The 21418-nt window shown below is 27.5% G+C and overlaps 2 protein-coding genes across 3 annotated transcripts; both read left to right on the top strand.

Annotated features, from left to right (window-relative positions):
- Window positions 1–960: 960 nt before the first annotated feature.
- LOC114120880 (UV-stimulated scaffold protein A-like) lies at window positions 961–21100 on the top strand. 2 transcript variants are annotated; one of them, XM_027982961.2, is made up of 12 exons: window positions 961–1677; window positions 14447–14557; window positions 14711–14933; window positions 15089–15209; window positions 15280–15537; window positions 15629–15763; window positions 16627–16817; window positions 16921–17072; window positions 19727–19925; window positions 19988–20125; window positions 20203–20336; window positions 20792–21100. In XM_027982961.2, the coding sequence occupies exons 1-12, from the start codon at window positions 1562–1564 to the stop codon at window positions 20892–20894; spliced, it is 1881 nt and encodes a 626-aa protein (XP_027838762.2). In that variant the 5' UTR covers window positions 961–1561; the 3' UTR covers window positions 20895–21100. The 2 variants fall into 2 exon arrangements, with proteins under 2 accessions (XP_027838762.2, XP_050055461.1); XM_050199504.1 differs by lacking the exon at window positions 14447–14557 and having other exon boundaries at window positions 964–1677.
- Window positions 1677–5121, top strand: LOC114120887 (arrestin red cell). The gene has a single exon (XM_027982973.2). The coding sequence runs from the start codon at window positions 2075–2077 to the stop codon at window positions 3341–3343; it is 1269 nt and encodes a 422-aa protein (XP_027838774.1). The 5' UTR covers window positions 1677–2074; the 3' UTR covers window positions 3344–5121.
- Window positions 21101–21418: the final 318 nt, after the last annotated feature.

Raw genomic sequence — 21418 nt, 5'->3', positions numbered from 1 at the left:
GTTTAATTTTTCTTTACTCAAGCTCACATTTTATTGAGAAAACAGATTCGCATAATCACACTTTCCCACGTTTTGAACATTTTTGCTAGCTATATCAATATGATACATTTACACCTATTGTAGGATTGTACAATATTCGACAGGAAAAACATTAAAATAAATAAATTTTAATAGATATATTCACTTATTATAAGAATAGATTTGTATATAGTTTGTATTACTATTACTATTTTAGAAATGTATTTTCCGAATGGCAGTTGAGGTTTGAATCTAAGGTGGAGGACAAGTAGCTTTATCCTTCTTTGGACGTATTATATAGATATTATGTAGGTATCTATCATCTATGCAATAAACTAATAAATAATTAATACGTCTGAATATTATATTCTATACATTTAAAAAGCAAGTTTGCTGATATTACTGATAATTTTTCATATTTATAACTAATATTTTCCGTGTTAAGTAAAATTATATTTTTTGTCTTTCTGTTAGTTAAATTTAGTAGCCGTCTCCGTTTCGTGTTCTAAGATCCACCGCACCCAAGTCGATTGAATTAATTTCTGTACAAACGTACAATACGATACAATATTACCTATACAATGTTTGCAATTTTCATTATCATACTATTATATTATAGTGTGTATAGACTTTTTTTATGCGATGCATAATGTCATAATGATAATTATTTAAAGTCCGAGATCGTGTGACGCACGTTATCGCGGGAGGAAAGCTGGTATAAACCGGACGTGTATTAAAAATCGCAACGCAAATCAGCGCTAACTGCACTATGTGGAAAGGAAAATAATTAATAAATAATGAGTAATAATATTAATAATAATATTTGTCATGACGAGAATATTATATCATTCAAGTTAAATATTATTAATATTACGTTACATGCGCACATTATTAATCACGCAGTCTGTTGCGCGTGCGCACACACACGAACGCACGCGCTAATCGCACGGACTGCGGTAGTATGCGCGTATCATATTATTATTATTATTATTATTATTCGAGCGCGGAACGGAAAACCATCGTACTCCGACACTACACACGAACGGAATACGGTTGATAGCAATATAATATTATAATAACATAATTGTCGGATCGTCTCGTCCTGGGCTAAAACGATCGTCCTACGATGAGTAATGTTTTAATGACGGACAAGTAAACAATAACAGTTTGTCGGTTTCGCAGTATCGACCGTAAAACAATCCGATAGCGCGAGACACACATTTTATCGTTATTATTATTATTACGAATCGATTTCCCGTGTAATCGTCGCGTAGGTGTTGCCCGTCGTCGCGAACACTCGTCGTCACCGATGACGAGTCTGTTCATCGTCGCCGCACAACCGCCGTCCTTAGCGTCCGTCGTCGTGACAAACAGTGGCCGACGAACCACGCCGATCATTGCAGCTGTCCACTGATACATCGTCGTCACTTCAGTTTCGGCCCGTCATCGCTCCTCAGGGCTACCGTTGGCGCCGACCGTACGCCACTGACTGTCGTACGAGAGCACCTACTCTCCAGCCAGAAACACCCGCTGCTGGCTTAGCATGACGCTTGACTACGATACGGCTAGCCGTGCAGCTCAACTCGTCGAACGTTTGACCAGCACCGGCGAAAACGACGTGGATCACAAATTGTACGACGAAATAGAAAACATCTGCAAGTAAGTGTCAAAATCTTAAGTCAAAAAAACGCTCAAAAACATAACTCGTATACCTATTCGTTGTACAATAATCTATTCGTCTATCACTATTATTACTATCAACCACCACCACCACCACCACCACCACCACCACTACTACTAGCACTACTACCATCCATAACTGCATAATAGTAATCTTGTTTAATTCCTACAAACGATCGTCGTTAATATACAGAGGAACCTATAACGTTGTCTCGTAGTATTACTTTATATAAACATACATGTCACCATGCCGCACCGTCAACTCAATCCCGAGCGTCACCCTGTTTAGCAGCTATTGTAAATAGTCATAATCGTTCAATAACCAATATTATATTATTATACTAATATATTACCTGATAAACCTTTAAAAATAATTATGGATAAGAACAACGGTGAATTAGACTCTGTTGCCCGAGGTAATCTTAGGCAGCCAACCAGAGTGTTTAAGAAGAGCTCACCAAATGGTAAAATTACTGTTTACTTGGGTAAAAGGGATTTTGTCGATCACATCACCAACGTTGACCCTATTGATGGTGTAGTTTTGGTCGATCCTGAATACGTCAAAGGAAGAAAGGTATTTGGACATGTTTTAGCTGCTTTTCGATATGGTCGCGAAGACTTGGATGTGCTGGGCTTGACTTTTCGAAAAGATCTTTATATAGCATCTGAACAAATATATCCTGTTGGTAATATACGAACTCCGACTAGACTACAAGAACGTTTGATCAAGAAACTTGGTCCAAATGCTATACCATTTTATTTTGAATTGCCACCACATTGTCCAGCATCTGTTACACTGCAACCAGCTGCGGGTGATACAGGAAAGCCGTGTGGAGTAGACTACGAGTTCAAAGCGTTTGTTGGCGATACAGCTGAAGACAAACCTCACAAGAGAAATTCAATAAGGCTGGCTATTAGAAAAATTATGTATGCGCCCAAAAAAGAAGAAGTACAACCGTCAGTTGAAGTATATAAAGAATTTGTTATGAGCCCGAACAAGTTATACTTAGAAGCATCCTTAGACAAAGAGCTTTACTACCATGGGGAAAGTATATCAGTAAATGTCCATATAGCTAACAATTCTAATCGAACTGTGAAAAAAGTAAAAGTGTTTGTTAGACAATTTGCTGATATATGTCTGTTTTCCACTGCCCAATATAAATGCACTGTTGCTGAATTAGAGAGTGAAGACGGTTGCCCTGTGGGTCCTGGTTTCACTTTGTCTAAAGTGTATACAGTAAAACCTACTTTGCACAACAACAAAGATAAACGTGGCTTAGCTTTGGACGGACAGTTAAAGCATGAAGATACAAATCTTGCTTCTTCAACAATAGTGAGCAATCCTTCACAAAAAGAAAATTTAGGGATTATTGTTCAATATAAAGTGAAGGTAAAACTTTGCTTGGGCGCTTTAGCTGGAGAATTGACAGCTGAACTACCATTCATTTTGATGCACCCCAAGCCTGATGAAGATGTACTTCCAATAGCAAATAATGTTGTTAACTCTAGTACAGCAGTTGATGACAACGGTGTGCGTGTCGATAATTTGATTGAATTAGATGAAGAAAGCCCTGCACCATCTCATGATGAAGATATCATTTTTGAAGATTTTGCTCGTTTACGATTAAAAGCTGGTAACGATTAATTTAAATAACCATGTCAATCTGGATGAATTGATGAATTAATTTATTATTCAGTCTAGAGTATAGGTAAATTATACATAAATCTACTGGATGTCTCTATCAAATTGAATCACAGTACATCTATTCTAATTGTATAGACTTCAATGGAAATTATGAATATTCCTATAACTGATAGAAATTGATTTCTATGACTATTGATAAAAGATACAATGCAGTTATAAGAAATTTTTAATTTTTTGTCGGAACTTTATGCGCAATACTGTTAACATTGATCTAACCATTTATAGCCCAAGGATAGGGCTAAAATGTATCATTTAATTCAATTTTTAATTTATTATATTTGTTATCATCAAGTATTCAATACATCATCTATTAGACTTTTAATATTATTTTTGTAGCTTAATTATTACCAAATTATACAAAAAATTACTACTAATTTAATGTTATATTTCTGTAATTTTTATTAAAACCAAATAAAAATATTTATTTACCTAATAATTATTGTGTTAGTATTTAATTTATTAATAAATTGTTTAGGTATAATGATAAACTAAAATTTAGGAAATTTTTCGTTTTTAATGATCTATAATTTATTGAGTAGATACTTTATAAAAAACCTGTTATATAATACTATTAGGGTTTAAAAAAATAAATTGATTGAAAATTTGAACAATATTCTTTTACTTATTATTATTAATACTTTTTTACAATTAAATGTATTAGTGTGCATTTAAAGCTTATTTAATATGTTTACACAAGTAGTTTTAACATTCCTCCAATTGTTAAACATCTAATCATTCATATTTTAATTCATTGTTTAGTGTATTATTTTAAAAGATCTATAGTATAAAATATATACTTTATTATTCAAAAAGGTAAAATGTTTATTTCAATATCCAAGCCTAAAAATTGAGTAAGTTCCTACCTAAAATTTATTTTCTAGGTAGTATAATATATAATTAATACCTAATAATACTCGAGTGCAATGCACCAGCATTTTTATTTGTGCCAAAGTGATTTTACTTTTGTGTTTTATGATAATAATAATTTTGTTAATTTTTGTGAATTATTTTTATTTATTTAGTTTTAATGGCCAGTACATATTTGTAATTAATATATATAAATTATTTATTCCACGGCATAAGCATAAGCCTACCAGCATGTAGTATTGAAGATTCTTTAGGTTACCAAACATGTAAGCAATTTATATTTTTTCAATTATGTTTTGACAATCGAATTAGGTATAAGATTTTGAATATATTAAGTTAAACCATTGTTAAATAATTTATGTAATTGAATAATGTGTAATAATTAATAGGCAAATTATCTGTGTGTATTGTGATTTATGTATTGGAAGTAATCTTAAGATAAACTTAGTTAGTTGAACATAACCAGAAATATTCTATGATCTAAACTTTTATTGACAGGGTTTTTTTTTAATTAATTTTTTTTTTTTATACTGTCACTACTAATGATTGGATTGTAAACATTTTGGTACTGTTTAATATAAATTATAATCATATTCAATGTAAAATTGATGCATGGATCTTAAACTCTTAAATTGACAATGATTATGACATTGTTGCTGGTTGCTATTATTTTTTTTTTTTTGTGTAAATGTGTGTCTGTCTAATTATTTTATTTGTTAAAATGTTGATTTCTGTTGAACAAAAACAATAATCTTGGTAAATACTATCTGTATTATGTTAAAATCAATTTATAAAGCACAAATATTATTATTGTAGACTTATTTAAATTACATCAGTATTTATACATTTTATTCTATTCTGTTTTCTGTTAAATTTCAGTTACCTAACTAATCTTAACAAAATATTTTTTCGAAATATGGTTTTCACACAATTTTGTTTAAAAATAAGTGTTAAAATAAAATGCATGATTAAACTTTTTGTTTATTTAATTTTTCATGTTGGTTGTAAATAAAATTAAAGTTCACTTTTATAGGTTTATAATATTTTTGTTTTGTTTTGTAACAGTCTAGTCCTTTAAAATGGTTAATATTAATAGCCTCGTAGAATAATTTATACCTTTTATGTGGTGTTAAGTCCAAACCTTAACTTTAAAATGTATTGTATCAAAATAGTATGTAGTTAGATGTATTATACCGGATATTATACCTAATACTCTAGTTTGTAACATTTTATGAGCATAATTAAATTGTTTTTCTAGTTAAAGAATCTGAAAAATCAGAATATAATTTAAAATATACTGAAACGTGTACAATATAATAGTTAAATTAAAATTGTTTATTTTAAGAAAATGAGTTATTGAATAATTACCTAACTATTTTTACACAATATAATTGCATTAAACATTCTGTCAAGCTTTTAAATAAATACCTTACTATAGTAGATATTTATTTGATTTTTCAAATTAATTTTAAATATTATAATATGTGGCTCTGGTTGAAATACATTTGCAAAACAGGGTGAAGCAAGAAAAGATAAATTTGTTTTTGACGGTGGTGCTTTAACCAAACCTTAATTAAAATTGCATTTAATTTGTATTAATCATTCTATATCTACTTTAATTAATTTTTATTTAATAGATTATTCTAAGTGGGAAAATATTTTTTTTCAAATGTATGTACGCACTATGCACAATAATTGAATTTGATTCAAAACTAAGGTTTTGAGGTATATTTATATGATAACTATTATAAAAAACAATCTTCAAATATTTGGTCTTATGCACATGCTTAAAAATAATTCAAATACATATCAAATAAAAAATATTAAAAGCAATATCTAATGACATTATTTTGTGAGGTGGGTAAAACCTTGGGGTCATGACCTTAAATAAAATATGTAAATCCTAATTTTTATGTTGATTACTTTTTAGGCTTAAAAATAATTATTTTAATGTATGGAATGATTTGTATGTGACTGTAATGTTCCATTTGTATGAAACTTATTAACTTTTGGAGTAGAATGTAAAATAATATTGTAAAAAAAACATAATAATAATAATAACTAATGATTATTAGGTTACCTATTACTTTGGTTGACATAACTAAACTATTAACTTATATTTATTTATTATATAAACAGTTATACATATTTAGTATTTACCATCTTTAATTATATTGTAAAACATATTTATTTGTTTACTTAAGTGATGTTTTAGCTTTAAAGCGTGGCTTTTTTTAGAACAATTAGATACCTACAGCTTATAATATATATTACCTTATACCATTTCCATTTATAATTCAAATTTTGTGATCAATACTATACTGTGGTTAATAAAAATATAAATCTATAAAAAAAAAAACTTCTCTCTGATATATTTTATTATTATGTACCTATTTATTAGGTACCTACTCATCCTACTATATATTATTATACTTATAAATTATAATAGTGTGTAAAACTAAAATATAAAATAAAAATTTTCTGGTTGATGATTTTTCACTAACGGAGAAAATTGTGTAATAATCACGAGAAAAATAATTTTTGCTTATTCGCATCACTCAGCAAAAACTACAATTGTAAAACACAACTCACTAAAATGTATGAAAGTTATTAATAAAAATAATTTTGTGGGGTCTACCTATATTTTTATTATAGTATTTTCCGAATCATAAGCAACAAAATGTATTTCATATTTCATAAAATACAATTATCCACGGAAGTCTGTTACAATTAAAAATAAATACATAAACATACATATATATAGACAATACGCATAAACGTATACATCACGTGGGATTAATTTTGATTTCTGACAACATTAATTTAATTCTATTTTTTAGCTGACAATGATTGTTGAATTATAAATTAATAAATAACAACAATTTTTTTCACGAGCTGAATTTTGATAGTTGGGCGTTATTTATTTGAGCTAATGACCCAAAATTTACCCGAGCTTATATTATATTTTAAGCGAGAAAATAACCGATCGTTTGGGATAATTTATGAATTAATGAATATTAAAATAGTTAGTAAAAAAAAATATGTGTGACATGTGTATAAGTCGTAAGCTTGTGAATACATAATTATATGTAATTACGTTGGGTGCGAGAGAAGTAACACACCTATACGACAATTTTTGTAATATTTACTACATATTTTAAACCTTATCAGTTACAGTTAACTGAGAGTCTTAAAAATGGGAAGGAAAACGTTTATTAGTTCACATAAATTTCACTTAAATGATATAATAATAATATATAAGCTCGCCTAAACGATTTATTAGACGTATTATAGGGAACCGTGTAAATTTTTCTCAAATGATATGTAAAAATCCATACAAATTATGTTATTTTAGGTTATTTGTTCAAATCAATGCCATCCTAATTAAGATTGATGTACATTGTGATGTAATCGCGTTGTTCATCGAAAATCGATTACGCGATTATCATTCCTAACTAAAACAAAAAATTGGCTTTATCAGTATAATATTATGACGCATAGGTGCGAGATACAATATCGTATTATGCATTAGTAATAAGTAGGTATTACACAATACGACTAATTCTTGTTAGTGAAAATGCAAAATATTGCTCCTACTGAAATGAGTTACGAGTTCATTATTGTAACTGCCTGATTGTGTACGATTTTTTAATTTCTATACGTTGTGTAGAATAATACATAATATTATATATAATAATAATTATTAATATTTTACTGAATCGGTGGGGCACATGATAGTCACTAGAATGTATAGTGCATATTTGAGTTTGCATTGTTATTATTATGCTCTATACGTTTTAATTGAGTCCGGAACGCAATGGCAGGAAGTGCCTACTAACACAATTATTAACTGTTGCCAAAAACTGAGCATCTCTATATTAATTGAGTTTCATAAATCCTTTGATAAATAACAGCTGTTGCTTGTTTTAGGGTACATTGAAATTACCAAAGTGTGTCGTCTATTGTTTTTATTATTACTAAAATGTTCTGGAGAGCAGTCGAACACCCTTTTCTCAAAAACCAATATATGTATGCATATAATGTATATTGTATTTGTAATATACATTTATTTCGCACGTTTTATTGTAGTTATATCATTATTAACACTAAAGTAGGAAGATTACAATTTCTTTCTTTATTTGTACCAATATAATATGTAACTCTCCCCTTTACAACTTGTATTAAAAATATTTTTTGTCACGTCATATGATCTGATAAACAACAACAAAAAAAATCTTGACTTAAATTATTATGCGTTCTTAATATCATGTTCATGGCTCAAAAACTGCAGTTTTTGTCGGCACTATTAAGTAGGTAATTTAAATATAGGGTTTATCGCAGTGTCGCCTTTGAACATTCAAATACTGAATAAATCTCGATAATAGACTATACAATATTAAATTGTATAAACTTTTATTTGGGGAGTATAATACTTATATTATAGGTGGTACGTGAAATTAAATTCCCGTCTACAAGGTAAGAAAATTCACCTTCACGTAACACTATTGGTTTCTGGATATTATATACAACATACTTATTTGATATGCTACGATCTAATGTTTTAATACTTGTAATTTGTAGCTACAGAATGAAACGGCCCATTATAGTATTTTATCGTAAGTAAGTAAGTATATAGTTATAATAATGATAATCGAGGGATGTACCTACCTACTGAATTTGTAGAATATACATACGGCCAACTTGTAAATATTTTGTACAGTGATGCCTGTCGTATACGTACATGATAAAATTAATAAAATATTATAGGCACTAATCTTGTATCTATAAATAAAGGTTTAACGTTTTTAAAAATATTTTTTTATTTTTGAAAAATAAATGCTGTATAAAAATGTTTTATATTGTAGATGAGGAAAGTTGTAATATGATATTGCAAAATGATATATTCATATTTTCTTGAGTACCCTGTGTGTGCTACACAACTTCACTCATCTAAACCATAAATACTTAAACTAATCATTCGATATTCGATTATTTCATCGAAATTCCTGAAAAATATTCTACATTTGGACGTGAAATTAAAAAAAGGGAAAGTGGTTGAGGGGAGGGGTACTACTATGCTGTATAATACATATTGAGTGGGTCATGATTGTAATGACTGTGTTAAATTTGAGTTTTATTATATATATTCATTCACAATTAGATCATTGTATACGAAAAACGATTCTGAGCCGTGATGATGAACAGTCTACCAGTCTGCTATATATCTAAGTAGGAACATTTTATGATAGGTTTTTTAATACCTATTGCAATTAAAGTTAATTATTTTAACATGATTATTACAGAAGGTAGATTTAATCATTATAATTATTATAAATATACCTAATTTGTACCATATTATATTACCATTATTAACTTATCGTATAACAGCGTATAATAGGTATTATATATGTATAATAGGTTTATGCTGGTATAAATATGTATGTAATTTTTATAACGTTTTAACTTTATTAATATAAAAAATAATTAAATTGAAAAAATGTGTGTGTCAGAGTTTGTATCTGACGCTCAATATTGATGTGTTAATATCTAATATGGGCTCGCCGTTTTTTTGCTGCTGTGTAGCACTCTCTGGAGATATAAACATATAATATAATAATAAAATATAATATTGTATTAAAAAAATATTACATTGTAATAAATTATTGGTGGGCAACCATGGCAACCATTAAACTTCCGTTAAAATTTTATTCGTGACATCGAATTAATACCAACTCACTCTAGACCCATTTTTTTACACACACTATTTTTTTTTTGGGCGCGTAAAGATGTTAACATATCAATATTTTGAAGCGTGAGACAAATTTGTATCATATAGTTTTGATGTTTTATGAATTACCAAGAAAAAAATATACATTTGCTAGCATTTCCCAGTGGCTAGCCCTGATAATCACTATATATTTTATACGTTTAATTTAATTGAGAGGATATAATACATTATACATATTTGTTGTGCGTTTGTCGCGCATTTCCTTATTATATACGATGTTATGCTCATACCTATGTATAAAATATGTTACTAGTTTTATTATAAATATAAAAGTATGTATATATTATAGGTACATGTTATTTATATGAGTTGTATATACTTATATATGATTAGACACTATCAACTACTCAAGCTACTAATAATAAATAATATATGTTCAAAATATTTCAACTTTTTTTGAGTTATTTGTTTTTACTATTCAATACTATTCAATTTTTTAAATTTATTTGTAATTGTTGATAAAAATGTATTTGCTGGGTCAACATTCTTAGAAATAGTAGTTAAAATTTTTTTTATTTTTGAAAAATAAATGCTGTATAAAAATGTTTTATATTGTAGATGAGGAAAGTTGTAATATGATATTGCAAAATGATATATTCATATTTTCTTGAGTACCCTGTGTGTGCTACACAACTTCACTCATCTAAACCATAAATACTTAAACTAATCATTCGATATTCGATTATTTCATCGAAATTCCTGAAAAATATTCTACATTTGGACGTGAAATTAAAAAAAGGGAAAGTGGTTGAGGGGAGGGGTACTACTATGCTGTATAATACATATTGAGTGGGTCATGATTGTAATGACTGAATTAGATCATTGTATACGAAAAACGATTCTGAGCCGTGATGATGAACAGTCTACCAGTCTGCTATATATCTAAGTAGGAACATTTTATGATAGGTTTTTTAATACCTATTGCAATTAAAGTTAATTATTTTAACATGATTATTACAGAAGGTAGATTTAATCATTATAATTATTATAAATGTACCTAATTTGTACCATATTATATTACCATTATTAACTTATCGTATAACAGCGTATAATAGGTATATATGTATAATAGGTTTATGCTGGTATAAATATGTATGTAATTTTTATAACGTTTTAACTTTATTAATATAAAAAATAATTAAATTGAAAAAATGTGTGTGTCAGAGTTTGTATCTGACGCTCAATATTGATGTGTTAATATCTAATATGGGCTCGCCGTTTTTTTGCTGCTGTGTAGCACTCTCTGGAGATATAAACATATAATATAATAATAAAATATAATATTGTATTAAAAAAATATTACATTGTAATAAATTATTGGTGGGCAACCATGGCAACCATTAAACTTCCGTTAAAATTTTATTCGTGACATCGAATGAATACCAACTCACTCTAGACCCATTTTTTTACACACACTATTTTTTTTTGGGCGCGTAAAGATGTTAACATATCAATATTTTGAAGCGTGAGACAATTTGTATCATATAGTTTTGATGTTTTATGAATTACCAAGAAAAAAATATACATTTGCTAGCATTTCCCAGTGGCTAGCCCTGATAATCATTATATATTTTATACGTTTAATTTAATTGAGAGGATATAATACATTATACATATTTGTTGTGCGTTTGTCGCGCATTTCCTTATTATATACGATGTTATGCTCATACCTATGTATAAAATATGTTACTAGTTTTATTATAAATATAAAAGTATGTATATATAGGTACATGTTATTAATATGTGTTGTATATACTTATATATGATTAGACACTATCAACTACTCAAGCTACTAATAATAAATAATAAATGTTCAAAATATTTAAACTTTTTTTGAGTTATTTGTTGGTACGACAAATTTTCAATTTTTAAATTTATTTGTAATTGTTGATAAAAATGTATTTGCTGGGTCAACATTCTTAGAAATAGTAGTTAAAATTTTTTTTTTATATTCATTTGAAGTTAAAATTTTGACAAAACTCATAAATTGCATACTATTTTGTTGTAAGAAATTCATAAAAATGTTTAATTTTACATCCAAGTTTTGAAAATGTAATACAAGATTTATCAGGCGTAGGTAATAAAACTAAAAAAAATATATTAAAACAATTATTTTTATTAACATTATTATTTTAATTTTGCATGAAATTATTTATTTAAATTTGAATTACGATGTTAATTATTTTGTTATAATTTAAAAACATTTTTCCTGGAAATTTAAAGCTTTTACGTTTATTATATTATTATGAATTTTATGATACATTATGATATCTTAAATTTATATTAAAATATTATATATTTATTTTATACTATGAATCTATTTTTGTTGTTTTACGGTAGGTATTTACAGAAATATCTTATTAAATTTCGATTTTTATAAATCTATATAATGTAGTATTATACGTAAATGCATATTATTATAGTTATTAAATACTGCATTATCCGAGAAATAATAATTTTAATTTACCATAAAACCATGGATTATAAATATTAGATAGGTACTATTTAAAATCAATGATAATACTTAAAGTAAAATTAATGGCTTTAATAGGTATCTATATCTAAAAAACATATCATGAAATATGATTATGTATAGGCTGAAAAACTGTCTCCGTTTTAGAATCGTTTTTCATATTCAATGATATAATATCATTAAATTCTTGTTAAACACACCCATAAAAATGACTCATTCGACATTTAATGTACAGAAAGTGGTACCCACTTACTTACTTTTTTTCATACATTTTTAAGCTTATATTTTATTCGCAGTTAAAATTTATATTTTGTTTTGTTTTAAACGTTGCGTTGGTCTATCTACTGATTTTAATAATTATTGGAGAACAAGTGATGACTTTTAATTTATAAATATTAATGTATTATGTATAATGTACATTGTACATAGAGTAGTACGCGTAGCAATATTCGTTATTCATATACATGTAGGTATAGATTTGATTGCAAGAATGCGTTATTGTAATTATTTTGGAAAATACTATTTACCTATAATACAGTTCATTAGTTTTTATTATACTATATTTATTTACTCGTAAATATATAATATATTTATACGTTGTAATTAAAAAGTAAAAAACAAAGGTTATTTCTGGCATTACTGGTATAAAAATATGTAATTGTATTATAAAGTATTATCTTTATAATATTAACATTTATAAAATGTGTAGTCTGGTATAATAGAACATTGTCATTCGTCGTGATGTGTAGGTAGATACTCGCAGTGGGGTCGCTCAAGCCTGTTTTTGAGCTTTTTACTCTATTTATAACCTTTTAAAAAAGTACGAACGTATTGTGTTTAAATAACAAAATTGTTTTTATTGCTATTGTAGGATGTTATATAAAATCTTTAAATCAAATACTTATAAATACAATTACATTGATTTATTTACTCTAATGATTAGCAATCATGACTTGCTTTCTTAATTTGAACATATTTTTGATGTAAACACATTAAGACTAAATAATAAAAAAATATTTATTGTAATTGCAGTGTTTGTAACTATTACCTATATGTATATTATACGAGTACATACGTATTTCAACTTTATAATTTTTTAAAAATTTAAAATAAAAGTTATTGCGACTATCATAAAAATAAATGGTACTATTTTCTTTTATAATGTTGCCATCTGGTTATTGTAAAATTGTATATAAATATTATAAAAGTACAATACTATTAGGCTTATATAATATAAAGTGTAACGAAGTAAGGTTGTTTGTATAAAATTTAAACTTATACGCCGGGAATTATAGTTGTATACTTATATAATTATATCCGATTGTTGAAAGACTTACAATAATTTTAGGCAATAAAATTTTTACTCATATTACAATAATTATTATACATTTAATTTTTTTGACTGGGTTGTGATGTATATACTTACAGTATATAGTTTATGGGGATCACTAAATGGAGACGTAGATGGACCGTAATTTCATGGATTATTATTTGTTTGAGTTACGATTTTATGCGGAGAAGTCATTCTGGTTTCAAACGGATCCTATTGAGGCTATTTTTAAGCGAAACTGCAGAATTTTTACATCCAAAAATTTTTTTATAATTTTATTATTTCTATACAATATTTTCATAATTTATTATTACCATAAACCTTATGTTATTTTTTATTTATTTGGTACTATAATACAATACAATAACATATTGTTTATAGTGTTCATGTAACGTAAAAATGACGGAGTTATAATACCAAATAAATGAATTCATCAGATAAAAGAAAAATATAGTTTTAATGAATAATCCTTTTGTACTGCAATAGTCGATAAGTAAATAATGTGTTGTTTACATTTAAACTTATTATGCGATTATAGGAATAATTGTGAATGTAATTCTTTATTTACGTATGGGATTTTTTTAGAAAATCCTCAATCTACATCGACAGAGTTCATGCATTACTATTTCATCAACTCAAAGAGAAACATTCTCAAATTCGTTTGAGTGCACTCCGAATTTGTAATCGTCTTTTTAAGTATGTATTTGACGTTTTTTTTACGTAGGTACACCTACTAAATCTACCTTTACTATTTTTGTATAATTTATTGTTATATTTTTCTACTAGAGTTAATAAATTAGTATAGATGGACAATAATTTAATTATATATTATCATGTTCTCTGTTTTAGGAAATTTGAACATTTTAGAAAATTAATAATCCTCGATATTTCGGTTCTCCTAAAACTCACAATTAATACGGATGCGGGACGAACGTTGCCTCCGCCTAAGAAATTCGCAGCGGATTTAGAAATTTATTCCATTAAATGCATTAAGGAATGGAGTGACGAGTTTGGGAAAGACTTTAAAGACGAATTTAATTTTGTGTTTAAGTATTTAAACAAGTACAAAAAAGTAGGTTACTATATATCGTTATATTTTCTTTATAATATGTATAATGTATATTGTAACACTTTTTGTTAAACCCTTCACTACACAAGAATACAATATATATTAGTCAATTATTTTAATATTTAACTATAACGGATGGGGTATGTATAACATTTCAGATTGATTTTGAATCGATGACCGTACTATCCGTCACCGAAGCGAAACTATTGGAGGATAGACAACTGCGACAACAGCGTATCAATGAAGAAAAATTAAAAAAAATCGAGTCCGAAATATGTGGTACAGAGTACAGACATTATATTTTATTATTTTGTAGCTACAAATTAACTTAATTAAACCTTTTGCACAGAACTCGAACCGGAAATAACTATTGCGGCTAGAACCCTGGAGAGTTGTCTGGAATTGCTAATTCCCACTCCGGAAGATTTTTGTATACCTGAAGCGGAGAAAGACATTGTCCCTCCATCGAACCCTTCAGAACTTTCGTCGTTAGATACAGAACGAAAAATTTCCGCCGGGGTTGATTCGAGCAATGAAAACGAAAGGAGCAGAGAAACTGGTATAATCGACCCTGCAGCGCACACCGTGACAGTCACGTTGAAACCAAGTGATTATTAAATTTGTAGAATTTCAGATTTGCATCTGATATATTTACTGGTAGCGTATATTTAATTTCCTTCTTGTTTTGGTCGTTTTAGATTTTCAGAAGAGGGTGAAGAAATCCGAAGACAACTTGGCTATAATTGAAAGTGCAAATGAGCAAGTAAAGCTCATATCCGACAAGTATTTGCCAAGAATCAAAAAATGGATGCAAGACATAGCAAAAATTTCGAGTAATATATTTATATATATATATATTTATTTGTATACTATTGTGTATGTACTATACTATTGTTGCCTGTGAGCTTGTATGTGGCCTATACGTGTGGTGGATTTTGTATCGTGTATTGTTTTCAGTCCTCAAAAATTAGCTGAATTTTTGAGTACACTCTTATTATATACTTCTTTAAATTATTAACCAACAACAGAAAGTACAACAGAAAGAAACACACTTCTATTGGTTATTCATACTATTTGTTAACATATTTATTTAATTAATTAGATTTCTTTTAAGAATAGTCGGTTTCATTGAAAAAACTTGTGTGGAGGCTCTGAGTTATTGAAATAAAATAAAAAATAATCAGGATAATATTAATATAACTGTAAATTAATACCATAAAATAATCAAATACAATAAGAATGTAAAAAAGTCTACAAAAAAGTGGGTATCGTTTTGCTTTATGGTAAGTATCGAGTGAGTCACTGTAATAGATGTGTTAAATTTGAATTCAATATTATGTCATTATACACGATAAATTATTCTGAGTAAAGATGGTCTGTCAGCGTATATTATTAAGTATATTTCATGATATTTAATATTCTAAAAGGTAATGATTGATAAAAAATAAAACATCAAAAAACTTAAATCATTGTAAAATCAATTCATTCATCACTCTACTCAGAATCTAAAATTATTAATTAACAGAATCATGATTAATAATATTAAACAGAGAGTTTATTGTGAATATAACAATTTTTTATAACAGTTTTAAACTCATAAAGACATTAATAGCTGTTTATTATTGAGAACACATGTACGTCATTGTATAGCTTTGATTTAGGTTTAACCTTGTGTTTGTCTTCTATGTATTAATAGATGGAGAACTCTTGAAACGAGCGATCGAACTCAAGCAGCATTTAACTGACCTAATGAGCCGAGAAAACAAAATCACGTACTATGGAGACAGTGATGATGATTGTTCTAGCGAATCGGACATGGAAGAAGTCCTTCCTAAATCTTGTGCCGATGATCTGTTGGCTCAATGTTTAGCTAAAACTGATAATAATGTACTTACACATATTAGTGTAATCTCATCCGTGAAATCTTGTCTTTAATAGATGTTATTAAAAAAAAAAAAATGTATATACATATATGCACGTTATTTTTTAGGTTCAAAATTATGGTAGTAATCGCGAAGAGTCTGTAAAAGTTCCAGAGAGAGATGAAAATCGCAGCGATGTTGTAGTCGTGCCCAAGTTACCGTTCGACATTGATCTATATCACTGGGAAGACGAACAACTTTCAGCTCCTCGTATTTTACCGTAAATATTATTATGATTTTATTTTTTTTTTATTTAGACAACTATTAAAACGTTTCGTGTTGTGAAAGAAGCGAGAAAAGTCGAGTATTATGACAAAAAAAAATTGTTTCCGAAAAAAAAGAAGTTTTTCGCAGAACTTATGCAGAATTAACTTGAATTATGTTTTTTTCCACGATTACATAATATTATATTACGATGAAATGATTCCCGACGACCTTGTATTTTTTTTCTAAAAAACAAAAAAATAGGGTATAACGTAAGATCATGCCTGCTTATTCAATAATCAGGGGATGTGATATGAAAAAAAAAAGGTTAAAATTGAAAATACTATTGAGTTGACGTCACTCAGTCATATTAAAAACTGTATTTTAAGTATTATAAATATGTATATATTATGTTCAAGTAAATAGCATTACAATGCACGTGGTCAGGTTTGATGATCATCTCATTAATAATTTACAAGTTGCCGATTAACGCAAAGTTGGTGTTAGAAATTGGCTTTTAATAAATAATAAGCTTTTAACCTAATCTCACTGCGTATGCGAATTACGCTAAACGAACACGCGCAGCTATAATATTATGGTATAAATCAATAAAAAAACAAAAATGTACTAAAATTTTTAAATTATTTTTCTTTCAAATGCGGTCTAGAGTTTTTAAATAACAATTCGACGCGACACTAATAATTGATCTTGTATACTGACGAATTTCTTTTTTACTAAACGAAAAACATGCTCGTGACGGGCAGTATGATTACGTGAGTATGAGCGCCTGCAGTTAAAAATCCGTAAAAAAACAACTTAATCCCGTTTGTAATTTATACATTACAACCCAAGAGTTAAAACCAGTCAATTTTAATATCTAATAGTTTGACCGCGTAGAAAAACATTTAATATTAAATATTGCATCAATGGTCGATCGATGTGCTTTCGAGTTATTTTTAAAACAATAAATTATAATATATTGAATGTATTTGTATATACGTATTGCACATATAATATGTTTAATATATGCTTATGGCTAAATGTGTTTAAAATGTATGTATGCGTTTTGGTGTTTACATCGTTAAAAATATACACGTGCATGCTTGTGTCGTTTTTGCAACAAGGCCATCGATTCTGAACACTGTATTTTTATCGTTTATAGTTTTTCTTTGAACGGTTCGAATAATGTATGATATTTTGCAGTTTGTTATTGTTTTTAGTTTGTATCGATTATATTATTTATTTTACACTACATAAAATACTTAATATTTGTGCACTTATTTTGTACTTGTACATTTGTATAGGGTTATGCTTTCTTATCTATGTGGGTTATTTTAATTTTTAACTAATTGTGATATAAACTATTAATTATAAAATAACTAATTGAATATCAACATTCAAGTACACGCATTTTTCACAGGTCGCACTTATATTATGTAATTATTATATTATACTAGGTGCATAACATGATTTCGCTCAGGAAAAAATGAACAATTGTAAAATACGTAGGTTATAATGTTATAACAATATGACGTATGTCGATAGTGTTTTTGGTATTAATAATATTTATATATATATATTATATTATTTATATTTATTTATATATTAAAATTTTTGTGTGAGCTTTTCTATAACAATCTATATTGGTTGAAAACTAAGCTATATAAGGTGTATAATATTCCTGAGTTTCGAGGAATATGTGTGCAAAATGTGGTGCTAAATTGATAAGTGTTCCTGGTGATTAGTGATTTAACACAAATACACAATTATAATCACACAAAAAAGAAATATGTTATATAAAGAATAGTTAACGAAACAAATCAGTCTGTGATGAATAAGTATTGCTTGGATAGATCATTCCTATACATTAATTAACATTTATTATTAAAATAATAATTATTTTATATGTTTGTTAAGCAGCATGCATAGTTTTATCGCCCTTTTAGGCATAATTAGTTGCTAGTGGAATGTGTTACACTGGTACCGATATCATATGAAATCCTATGACAAATTTTTATACAGTAGCATTACCTACCACCCACCCCAATCCACCGGAGGTTCATTAAGTTCCGTTTTACAACTAATTATAAGCAAAATTTTGAGTTTCTTGATACATAGTAATGTGAAGCCCGGTTTTAATTGATTATAAGCTCTAGTGTCTACACTCATCCACCCACTTAAATTATTTATGAAATTTAAAATTTGTCACAGTTGAACCATAGAATCGGTGCCATTGGTAGAATATAGGAATTAATTTATTTTAAATCCTCTTGAAAAATGGTTTTCTTACTATTTGTAGTTATAAATAAAAAGAATCAAGTGGGTTAGCTTGTCTAACATTTTAAAATAATAGAACGATTTGTATATTTATAGGAGTAACGGGAGCAATTATGGTTAACATGTTGGTTAATATTAAATACTTTTACATAGTAATCGTTTTATTATTTTACATGGTAATCTTAAAATCCATCAAAGACTAAATAACACGAAAAATTGTAAACTAAGGAGACGGAGCTATATCGGAAATTATATGAAATTAAATTAAAATTATAAGTTATGATTGACTTAAATTTATCATTTTAAACATTATATAATGTGTTTTTTGAAACAAATTTGCCGTTACCATTTATAATGTTGGAATATAAAATAAATAATTTACAAATTTTTCAGTACAAATCAAGATGGTCATAGTTTTTGGACTTCAAATTCTGTAATGGACACTGACTGTGATGGTATTATACAGCCAGGAGGATCTGAAATTTTACGCACTCGAGTTATTGAATTTACTGGTAAATTCGAAAAAGTTGATCGACAGTGTAGAGCCCCATTGCCAAGTGGAAGATTATGCCCTAGAGAAGACCGTTTTAAGGTAAATAAATACAACTATTAAAATTTAGAAGATTTAATTACTACATTTGTTTATTTTTATAGTGTCCGTTTCATGGACGTATTGTACCTAGAGATGAGCTCGGCCGTGTTGTCGATCCGGAAAACAAAATAATTTTAGAAAAAGAAAAAAAACAGAATGTACCTGATTGGCAAGATCCACAGTTGCTTAGAGATATACAGGTAGAATGTCTTGAAGTTTTGATTGTAACTATGCTTTTTATAAACATTTTATTGTAAACAATTATTTATCTGTTCAGCATCAAACAGGGGTTGATCTTAAAATGCCGGAAAAAGGAAGTAAAAGGAAAAGAAAAAGAAATTCAAATCTGGCCAATTTAAAAAAAGAACAGGATACTCCACGCTCCCGGCTGGAAAAGAAAGTGTTCAAAAAGTAAGTTTCAATTTTATTCTGAAATTCATAATCATTTATCAAATATGAAAGGCAATAAAAAGAAACCAGCATAAGACATTAGACATTTAGTGGCAAAGAGTTATATTTTCAATAATGAAATAAATATTCTTCAGTAAATTTATGTTTAATGTAAAGTAATACAAATAATTATAGTTTTTGAAATGTTAACAAAATAATTTTGAAAATGTATCTACTGTTCATAGCAGCATTTTCCAAGCAGTAAAATGTATAAATTAGTTCTATTATTTTATAATTGTTCGTTTAAAGCAATGTTATGGTAATGTTTCTTATATCAATGTTTTCAATCACAACTGTATCAAATTTAATAAGTATAAATAAAAGTCATGTACTTAGAATCACAATCTATAAAAATATCTAAATATATAATAAAAAAATAATATATTTAATAGTATTATGTATAACTATATTTGTAGATCATCTGTGAAGAAAGTGGCTAACATTTTAGATGGTATAGATCAGAGGAAATTTCGTGACAAATTTGGAGACCAATTCAATTATGTTCACGACACTGCTTAATTTATGTGTGTCTTATGTTTTTTCTAACTATTAAGTATTGTAACTTTAAGCTAATAATATTAAGTTAAAAATTAGTATAATTGAATTATATGAAAAATGTTTACCTTACGTAATTGAACTATTTTGTACATTTTTGTAATACTATATATAAGTTAAATATAAATTATAATGTAATATGTTTGTAATTATATACATATATAGCGAGATTACTTGTCTTCTCTAAAAATACTAGTTACTTTTAAGTAATAATTCATTAAAAATAAAAATGTATAAAAGTATATTATTTGAATTTAAAAATATATCGTTTTCTTTAACTATGAATGTCAAAAAATGTATAACCTATAAATAGTTCATTTTCGATCGAAATATTATTTTAGTAGTTTAGATTAAGGGGTCAACAATCTTTTGGGTGCCAAATATTAAAAAATAATTTTCACCGGCCGTACACTTTATTTTATTTACAGTTCAAATTTGTAATTGCGGGCATCATAAATCGTTTCACGTGCCTCGGATTGCCAACCCTT

Source organism: Aphis gossypii, chromosome 2 (genome assembly GCF_020184175.1).
Source record: "Aphis gossypii isolate Hap1 chromosome 2, ASM2018417v2, whole genome shotgun sequence".
Taxonomy (NCBI): Eukaryota; Metazoa; Arthropoda; class Insecta; order Hemiptera; family Aphididae; genus Aphis; species Aphis gossypii.
The sequence above is the reverse complement of the archived record's forward strand: the minus strand, read 5'-3'. Positions and strand labels throughout refer to the sequence as shown.